Source organism: Oryzias melastigma, linkage group LG2 (assembly GCF_002922805.2).
Source record: "Oryzias melastigma strain HK-1 linkage group LG2, ASM292280v2, whole genome shotgun sequence".
Classification (NCBI taxonomy): domain Eukaryota; kingdom Metazoa; phylum Chordata; class Actinopteri; order Beloniformes; family Adrianichthyidae; genus Oryzias; species Oryzias melastigma.
Window position 1 is genome coordinate 19411515 of NC_050513.1, and position 10527 is coordinate 19422041.

The window sequence follows — 10527 nt, forward strand, 5'->3', positions numbered from 1 at the left end:
AGACTGCTGCCCCCGCGACCCGGTCCCGGATGAAGCGGAGGAAGATGGATGGATGGATGGATCTGAAACTTTACGTAGAATCGTACCACGGATAGCGGCCATCATTCATACGCAGACAATCCTTCAGTAGACCACAAACTTCACCAGACTGGGAGAGTCTCTAAATGATCTCATGAACCCAGATATGGAGATGTGATTACCAATACTTTTGTTGAGTTCTTCACAATGAATAGAGCTGATCTTTTGGTATCATCATCGTCTTCCTTGTAGCAATGAAGGACAACAAGTTTGACAGTAGCTCCTCCCCAAAACGGCAATTGTAAACATACGTTTGGACAAGTGTCCAGCATGGAATTTGACAAGAGGCAGTAGATGTTGACAGAACTGGCTGAACTCAGACGTCCTTTTCAGGTTGAATCTCCTTGAATAGAACAACTTTCTCTGGAGGTTTCCACCCCAAAAAGCTGATCGTACTTGTTCAAACAAATTTAAGGCTTGTTCAAACGAATCCCACCACAGGTTTCGACCCTACACTCTCCATTCCTACGAGCAGGTTCGTCTGAACTTCCCACCGACGATGAGAAGTCCAGAACTCGAGCTGCTCTTGCTGCATTTTTCTCGACTCTCGTCTCTGGGTTGGCGGCTGAATGAGTCACCGCGCCGACTCCAGAGTGAAAGGAAGCTTTGTTGCCAAGCAGCGACACATCATGACCACAATCTGAGGAAGACGAGTCTCTGACCCTTCTCCAGACGGCGTAGGAGGCGTCGGACGAAAACATCTGCCCCGCTTCCTCGCGCTTCCACACAAAGAGGCCTTGTCGCGGAGGCATTTTTTGGCGCTCTACTCTGAAGAAGAATGCGTCGCTCTGATTGGCAGGTGTCCATTCAGACGCGGCTGAAAGGGCTTCCGGCGGCCCGCAGAGCCGGCGGCGACCCAGGTAAATGTCAGCGCACCTTGGAAGAGGATGCCGTTTGAGGCAGACGAGGCCGAGGCTCGGTAAGAATGAATTCTGCCCGAAACCGGTCGAACGATTCAATAACACGGATATGTTAAACGTTCCCGTATCAATATTTGAACTTCCGTGCTCCTGAATGCGATTACCGTCTGAAGGAGTCGGTTCATTATCATTTTGATGTGCCGCAATTATTGGCTGAAGAAATGAAGGCCGGGCGCCGTCCTCTCCCGGCGCTCTCACTCACACCTCTAATTAAAACTCATCAAAACATCATTATTTTGACTTGTTTATGGAAACCAGGAGGGACGGGGGGAGGGAGGGTTTGATTCCCGCGTGCTCATGTCTAATTACCAACACTCCAGCTTATGAACTGGAGAGGAAGCGCCGGCATGAACCTCAAAGACGCCAAACGGGCTTGAAAACGGGTTTTGTATTCATTCGGATCTAGAATTTATCTCTATGTACTGCGGACTCCTCCGCGGACCCCCTCAGAGCGTCTGGCAGCCGCGTTCGAATCCTCCGGAGGCCAGGCGGAGACAACGCCAACCAGATTTGTCCCATTATTCATGACGACTAATTGCTCCCCGGTCCTCCCGGCCCTTTTCTTCTCTTTTTTTGAGGAAGACCCCCCCCTGCAGATTGTAACGGCGGATTTAAAGCTGTCACTCAAAGCTGGCGCTGACCTTTACCGAGCAAAAGGCTGTTTTTCAGGAGCAGACTGAAGGGAAGTGGATGTGAGGGATGAGGATGAGGCGTGTTTATCGTCCATGCTCAGAATCCAAATCTGGTCAAAAAAGACGAAGATTAGCGTCATAGTTGTTTACGTAATAGTTGATTCTATCAGTTTTAATATACGTAGGTACTTAATGTTAACACATTTTAACTTTTTTTTTTATTGAATTCTAACGTTAAAACAAAAACAATATTTTGCTCTTTTTACACAAGTAGTTGCGATTCTCTGCTAACTTTTTGCAGGCGTAGATTGATTTGTTCCAACTATAGTTGATTGTAGCAACATTCTTGCTTGATGAATTCTTTTCTGCGGAGAAGTACCCAGTGTCTAAAGTTGGAAATGCAAACCAAATTAGAAAATTTCATTTAAGTTATTGGTCTTCTTCTTTTTTTTTTACTACAGAGTAATAGGGCCACCAAAAAAAAAAAAGAAATATTGCAAGATTTAAAGTCATAAACGACTTTTAATGTTGTAAATGTAATTTTTGTTTTTCTCGTAAATTTACTATTTATTTTCTCATAAATTCACAGCATTTAGTTTAGGTAAATTTACGATTCATTTTCTCATAAAATTATGACTTATTTACAACTTTAAATCTTGTAAAAGTACGAGTTTTTTCTCATAAACTTAAGACTTTAAATCTTGAGAATTTACACTTTCTTTCTCGTAAATTTACAACATTTAATCGTATAAATTTATGATAGTTTTTCTCATTAATTTTCAACTTTTAAAGTAAAACATTTTCTCGTGGACTTCAGAGAAAAAATGGGTAAATTTACGACTTTAAATAATTTTTTTATTGCAAGTTTACGACTTTAAATTTGTAAACTTACGACTATAAAGACATACATTTACAATTTATAATCTCGCAAAATTATGAGAAAAAAAATGTGTACATTTATTTATTTCCCGTAAATTTGCAACATTTAATTTATATGAATTTACTATTATTTTTCTCGTAAATTTACGACTTTTAAGTAATACATTTTCAACCTTAATCTCGTAAATTTATGAGAAAAAAACGTGTACATTTATGACTTTAAACCTAGTAAATTTACGTTTTTTTCTCGTAAATTTACAACTATATCTTGGAAATTTACGACTAAGTAATAAATTTTCGACCTTCAATCTCGTAAATTTACGAGAAAAAACATGTACATTTACGACTTTAAATCTTGTAAATTTACGAGTTAATTCTGGTAAATTCACGTCTTGGATTTCAACAGGTAAGCTGAATGTTTAAAATGTTACAAATGTTTGGAAGCTTTTAAGCTTTTAATGCATTAAATCAATTTGTTCCCTCCCACTTCCTGTCAAGCAGTCAATCATCTGATGCCTTGTTCTGTTATGTCTGACATATCTTTGTATGGATGTAAATCTGTTTTTGATCGCTTGAAATAATCTATTTATTCATTGATGTGAGGTTTGCAGGATCTCTGAAGGTTTCTGTTTTCGACATCGATCTGGAAATAAAGCTTCAAAAGATCCTCCATGTCTTTCATCTTCGAGATATGTCAGATAAAATGACAACTTTGGTCCTTGTCGTCAAATAAATATACAAGATTTTAGGTAATAAATTTATGAGAAACAAAGTCATAAACGCGACACCGAAAGGGACAAAGCGGCCAAGAAGATGGATGGATGGATGGACAAAGTCATAAATTCACACTTTAAAAGTCTTGTAATTTAACAGCTTCAACGTTTCTTCTTGAAAATTAACGAGATTTGATGACGTATTGAATTACTGCGAGGTGAGACAAAAAACCAAAGAAAACCACCTTGAAGTAATAACTACTTTATATGAATGCTTGTTTTGTCCCGTCATTGACTTTGAACCGCTTTAGCTGGAACACAATTCAAGTCTTTATTCCCACTCACTACATGTTATGAAAGTTCATCTCTTCAAAGATTTTTCTTTAAAAAAAACCCCAAACTGCTCAATTTGAGAAAAAAAAGGTCATTTTTTTATTATTTAAACAATTAGACAAGAAACCTGAAAGGTCTGATAAAAAACAAATACTCATGTTTAAATGTATATAATTCTAAATACAATTACCATAAAAGAATCAGCGTGGAAATGTCCCTTTAAACCAGTTTTTTATCCAAACTCTTTGAGTAAAGTTTGTCCCATCCGAGCTGAAGCCGTAAATGGAAAACGAGGAGCTGAAGGCACAAATCATACATTCATACGTTTACAGCAGCTCTCATGCAAGATTCCACCGCGAAAGACAAGAAAGAAACTCCAGATATACAGAAATGCCCGCTACACTTCTAAAACTTTGCGGGCAAATAAAATCTAAGCGAGCCACAAATAGACGCAGTGCAATAGTAGAAATTGTCATTGAGAAACTGATACAAAAACGTCCCAGTGTGGCGCCGCAGTCTTGTGAACGTCAGAGTCGGCTGCAGGCGAAGACAGACGTACAACAAAGCATTGTTGCTCGTCCATCAGCTGCTCAAGCGGAGTTCTGATCACTTGACCCGTTACCGAGCAGCTGCTTCCGCCGCCGTGTAGAGATTATAACACAACAACAATAAATTCCCTCTTTCTTCTGGATTCTCCTGGGTAATAAACTTTATGTGTTCTCGTCTGAAGCGACAGTAAAACAGTCGCTCGGTCGCATTTGACTCCATCGGGAAAACTGAACTATTGAAGTGAATTCATTCACTTCGGTTTTACTCGGAAAAGTGGTCACGCTCGAATTAAAAATGGCAGCTTTCATGAAGCCCCGAGTCCATAGCAACCATTGAGTTTTTTTCATGTCTGAGGCTATAAAATGAGCACAGAAAGTTTTGTGTCTCTACCTGAAAGTACATTTTCTAATTTCCTTAGCAACCAGCGATTAGAGTTGAATTTTAACGTGATAACACTAGAAATCACTTATGCAATTCCTGAAATACAGTTATGATAAATTAAAGGATTAAAAATAAAGAAATGCTAAATTTAAATAAAAATAAAACATTTGAAATATTTTAGCTTCAGTGTTTTCGTTGTGTATCTCTTGAGACGTTAGCAGTTGGTTGATGGTCACCATAGATACATACTATTACGGTTTAAAAAATGTTCTTATACGATTTTTTTTTACAAAAATATAATAATTTTTTAACATAAAAGTGCAGTTTTTTAAACTGAGAACCACAGAAGGTTAAATGACAGGTTTACGTGTCAGTGCAAAAGATGCTAGTTTAGAATAGTAAAAAGTGAGTTTACGTCATCTTATGTACTCAGCGTAGTTGCTTTTGAATTTTTCAAACTATATTTAGGTTTTGATTTCATTACTAGGGGAGTGTATTGGCAAGAATCTGGCGATACGATGCATATATCGCGATATTTTACTGGATTGTGCCAGAACAATTTTTCAATTTTTCTAATTTTTTTTTTTTTTAAATAGCATGCCTTAAAAAAATTGTGCGGTGTAGAGCTGCTCAAACTGTCCTGAGCTACCAACGAGTGGTGGAAAACAAAAGTAAGACCCTCATAAATAATTCATTAAATATCGTTCATAAGTATCGGCAAAAAAAATATCGCGATATTCCACCAAATCGATTTCCACCTCCTATTCATCACCTCTTCGGCTGTGGTTCCAACTAAGCACCAAATTGGGGTTGACGTGGTTTATTTACACCAATAGGAGGCCACGCGTTTTCCAAGCTCCGCCCCCTTCTACGAAATTTTAGCTAGCGTGTCGTAAGGTGTTAGCGATTCGCTCAAAAGGGTCCGCCCACTTTCAGGATGTGAGTTTATTAAAGGAGACGAATTAAAATTAAGTGAAGTGGTTAATAAAGCAGTACGGCCCACAGCGCCCCCTATTGGACAGATCTGGTAGAGATTTTATCTCTAAAGTTTTTTTTTTGCGGAAACAAAAACTGACCAAACAGCAAAAAAAACGTTTCCGAATAGTAGCTAGTTTTAGGGTTTTTTTTATGGGACAGGAAGTGGGACTCGTTTTTCAGATTTCACAACCCGTGTCGGATGTAGAAAATTAATTTAAACAAATCTGACATCCGTCAGAGACGCAGAACCTCTGCAGCTCCGACGGTCCACTTCAGCCCTCAGGCTGTTTTTGGCACATTCCTCTTTTCTCCACCGCGGAGTGAAGCTTCATCCAGTGGAGTTTTGAAGCACAGAGAGCGGGAGTGTTTGCATGAAAGCTTTTCAAAACCATTCTGATCATTTCCTGGAAACGGCTGACAGATACGTTCTGTTTGAAAAGAAATTTCTGCGAAAATTAAAGCGGTTAATAAAAAATAAAAAAAATGAGCAAAAGAAAAAGAAAGCTCAATCAGGCCTTGGAGAGAACATTTACACAACAATCAGAGCTGATTTTGTTAAAAATGAAGGATGTGTTATAAAAACATTCGTCAAACATAAACATTTTCTCTCGGACTTGAATCATTTTCCGTGGATTTTTACCTCAAACGCAGCTTGATTTGTGGACGAGCCTGATTGCTGTATTGTCCCTCTAATCGTCCATTTGCATATTTGTTAGTTTGTTCCCTTCTCTCAGACTCCGCCCCCGCTGCGGTCCACCGACACCGGCCCTCTGGTCTCCAGCGTCTCCTCGGCCGTTTTCATGAGGATGGCGAGGCGGCTGTCGGACACCTGGCCCTTCTTCACGGCGCTCATCAGCTGCAGAGGAGGCGGGAGACACGGCGCTCAGCGTGTTCGACAAGCGCGGGAAAAGGTTAAGCTGTCACCACGAAAGACGCGCTTCCACGGGTGGAAAGAATTATGAGCGGGAAGATGAAAAGATTGATCTTAATGTATTTTAACTTAAGTTTAGGTTTCACTTTAACCAGAAATTTGCTTGAAAAAAGGCAGTTTTGAAGGTAAAAACTCTCTCTCTCCCCCTGGTGGCTGCTCTTGTTATAGATCATAAGCCCCGCCCCCAAAATGGTGGACCTTTGTTTCTTCAGATTTGGTTACAGACACTTCTGAAAAACATTTAAGGTTTGAGCTATCTTAAACATTGAAACAAGCTTTTATTTAAAGGAGGTCCAATTCCTTTCTCACATAATACAAGGTCATTTTTTTGCCTGTTATCTTGATTGATGATTTTAAAAAGTACAAAAAGTGATAAGAAACCATGAGGGGCAAAAACTTTTTACATCACTGTAGTTCAAGACTTTTATTTTGAAAGAAAACTTTTTTTTTAAATTGTTATGATAACACAAATGAAAAATCAAGATATGAAAGTACTTTATCAAACTATCGAATTCGTTTAGAATTCAGATTTTTTTGTTTGTGGAAAATGAATTATGTAAATAACGCAACAAGTTATTCTGATTAAAACACCAACAATCTCTTTTCTTAAAGGACGAGTTCAAAACTCTTAAAAAAAGTTATCAAAAAAAAAAAATTATAAATTTTGATTTTTGACTGAAACCCGTTAGCGGCTATGCTAGCTCTCTTTTTTTCTTTGCTAACAAATAAAATGTTTAAACAAATAGTATTTTTTGGTTTTAAATATCAAAAACTATTTAAAGACATAAAACAGAAAAAAATTAAATCAATGATTTGAGCGTTTTGAACTACGCCATCAGTGTTTGCGATGCTAAAACTAGCGGCGTAAAACCCAACTACATGTTTACTAGCTTGTTGCGTTTCCTAGTTCTCATTAGCTGCCCACTTTTCTTTAATGTATATTTTTATGCTTTCATTACATTTTATATAATAAAGAAAAACTTTTGTCACATATTGATAAAAAATAGCCAAAAATGTTGTTGCTAAGGATTATGGGTATGCATAACTCTCAAAAATATTGTTTTTCTCAGAAAAAAAGGTTTTGTCCAACCATCTAAGTTTCTTTGACGCTTAATTATATTGTTATATATTTTCAAATCCTGCTCCAGATGTGCTATCCCAGCATGCACTTTGGTATCCCGCTAAACCAGGAGCGGACGAGTCAAAGGGATGTTTTGAAATTGTTGCAGAGGTCGCAACGGACAATCTGTATGCACAACTTTAACGTTTTAAGTAGGATTTGAAGGACATAGTCTCTTAGTTTAGCTAATTGTTATTAGCAAGTGTTCGCAAGATAAGTAACATAAAGTGCTAACTTTGTCATGCTAGCTTTGACCCACAGGTGGCGTCTTCAGCTAAGCTCTGCGCTTTAACCTAAAAACGTTTGTTTTACGTTTTATGTGACTGTTTTAATGGGATCATTTTGTACTTTGTAGATTAACTACTTTATTTCTGTAATACGACACTGCAAAGGGGGCGGGGCCAGGACTAGAATCCTTAACAACACCTGGTGTGTGAGTTTTTGTTGATCCTCAGAGGACACAAATGTAAAATAGATTCAATAAAATGAGTTTGCATCAAACTGAGTTAAAAGTTTGACTTTACAATGATGTGATATTTGAAGTTGTTTTCAGGTCTTTAAGGTAAAATCGAAGGTACTATGTGCTATTTAAAGATTGTAAAGACGTATCTCTAACAGACCTTTTACAGCAGTAAAACATGGAGATTGTGATTGGTCAAAGTGACAAATATCTAGGCTGACAGGACGTTGAGAAAACGGCGGGTTTGCCCTCCGTACCTGCAGGAACTCGTTGATCTCCACCTGTCCGTTCTTGTTGAGGTCCACCTCGTTAAGGATTTCATGGAGAGCGTTTTCATCGATGTGGACGTTGATGCTCTGCGGGGACGAGAAAACAGCGGCTCGGATCGATGGCGCCTAATGAAGACGAGTGGCTGAGGCGCGTTTCTCACCTCCAGGACGCGCTGCACGTCGACGGTGGTGATGAAGCCTTTGCTCTCCTTATCAAACTTGTGGAAGCGCTTCTTGTACCTGACAGAAGAACGCCACGTTTAAGGAATAGGTTCTGCATTTTTAGGGGGGGGAGGACCACTTCCTGTTTACCTGACCACTTCCTGGTAGTCCAGGTTGATCTCGGAGGTCTTGGTGAGCTGCTCGGACCGAGACCTGTAGCCCATCTCCAGGTACAGGAACTTCTTGGCGGCGTCCAGTTCCTCCTGGATTTCATACAAACGGTTAGATCAGAAAAGAAAAAGTACGACCATTGACTGTAAAAGAGGACTGGACCGAGTCAGTGTGATGTCATCGCTATAAATTAACCAAATGAAGTAAATTCTGTCGCCATTTCATCATGATATGGACGCCATGTTGGAGCCAGACGCTGTCAGACAGCAGTGATTGGTCCAAGTCGGTTTGAGAAATGATTTCTACGACAACCAATCAGGAGTGAGCTTGCTGGAAGGCCACACCCCTACTACTCAAAAGCTAGCTTCAAACGTTGGACATTGATTGGCCGGTTCCACACAGCAGTACCGTCTTCTTCTCCTGGCTCCAGCCCAGCTCCTTGGCCATGATCTGCACGATGCACGGCAGGGCCTCGTCCGCCGCCTGCACGTTCAGGAAGCCCAGGCGTGTGCGGCGGGCGATGACGTCGATCGCCGTGCAGGCGTACTCCTTGATGGCGTAGAGAACCTGAAGGACCACACAGCCACACATTTTAGCCGTCTAGAAGATTGCCGTCATGATTCACTGGCTGTTGTACCTCCGCCTCGATGTACGGGAACTCGGACACGAGCCTCTTCCCCACGATGGGCCAGCGCTGCCCGGTCACCTGAGCCATCTTGGCCACGTCAAACGCTTTGGCCCCGTACGTGGACGCCAGATGCTGAGCGACCTGTAGCAGGAACATCTGGAGTTACAGACCTGATGATAGGGAGGGATAAAGTAGCTTTTCTCTGCGTTAGAATCAGCTGATTTAGGTGTGTGTCGCCAAAATGTCATCAAGCTAACGGTAAACATTTTCAGGGGAAGTTCTACACCTTCTGAGATGGTTCTGATATTAGCCAGAGCACGAGTTATGGAGGTTTAAGAAAGTCCATTTAGGTCTTTAAAGATTTGACTCTTAAACACAGAGGTCTTTTACACTACGATAGGTTCTCTTCATGGGTCTATTTTTGAAGTTATGTCATATATAAGGTGCATCAAACTACAGTCAGTCAGACCTAATTACATCTGTTCACAGTAGTTCTAGAACTTGCTTGTAACACGCTACATATTAGCCACATTAGAAGGGTTAGCTATGTTAGCGTATTCACCTGTAACTCCCCATATAACAAAAACAGACCAACTCCACTAAGACAACTGTTACTTAGAATATGCTAACTTCTAATGGTGTTAGTAACATGTTTCAAAAGAAGGAAGACACAGGCACGAACTAACACCGCTACATGTTAGCTTCGTTAGCGTATTCACAATACCTGTAAATCCCCACGTAAAGAAAACAGACCAACCCAGCGAAGAAAAAACGTTAGACTATGCTAACTTCTAATCATGTTAGTAACACGTAAAAAAAAACCCCCAAAAACACATATGTCTGACACCGCTAAATGTTAGCTTCGTTAGCGTATATACAATACCTGTAATCGTCCACGTAAAGAAAACAGACAGACTCTGCTCAGACAAATATTACTGAGACTACGCTAATTTCTAATCATATTAACATGTAAAAAAATAAAATAATACAGTCTGATGTCGCTACATGTTAGCTTATTTAGCATATTTCTGATATCTGTTACTACCCACGTAAAGAAAACAGACCAATTCGGCTAAGAAAACTGTTACTTACTCTACGCTACCTTCTAATTGTGTTAGTAACATGTTAAAAAAACAAACTGTTGGACACCACGACATGTTAGCTTTGTTAGCACATTCCTGATATCTGTAACTACCCACATGAAGAAAACAGAATGACTTTGTAAACACAAATGTTACTGAAACTACATCAACTTCTTATCATGTTAGTGAAAAAAATACAAAAAACAAACAAACACAGTCCGACACCGCGACATGTTATCCT

General features: G+C 39.7%; 1 protein-coding gene across 5 annotated transcripts in view; it reads right to left on the reverse strand.

The window, feature by feature from the left end:
• gpd2 (glycerol-3-phosphate dehydrogenase 2 (mitochondrial)) overlaps positions 1 to 10527 on the reverse strand; it is a 57451-nt gene that overhangs the window by 26491 nt on the left and 20433 nt on the right. For 3 of the 5 annotated variants that reach the window (XM_036216145.1, XM_024288886.2, XM_024288884.2), the window contains 6 exons: positions 9214 to 9345; positions 8985 to 9143; positions 8556 to 8668; positions 8405 to 8483; positions 8232 to 8330; positions 3469 to 6319 (listed from right to left, as the gene is read on the reverse strand). In XM_036216145.1, coding sequence (XP_036072038.1) covers positions 6194 to 6319; positions 8232 to 8330; positions 8405 to 8483; positions 8556 to 8668; positions 8985 to 9143; positions 9214 to 9345 — 708 coding nt within the window. In that variant the 3' untranslated portion in view covers positions 3469 to 6193. Of the gene's footprint in view, positions 1 to 3468; positions 6320 to 8231; positions 8331 to 8404; positions 8484 to 8555; positions 8669 to 8984; positions 9144 to 9213; positions 9346 to 10527 lie in introns of those variants that run through there. The other 2 variants (XR_002921012.2, XR_004949421.1) reach the window with 1 other exon arrangement.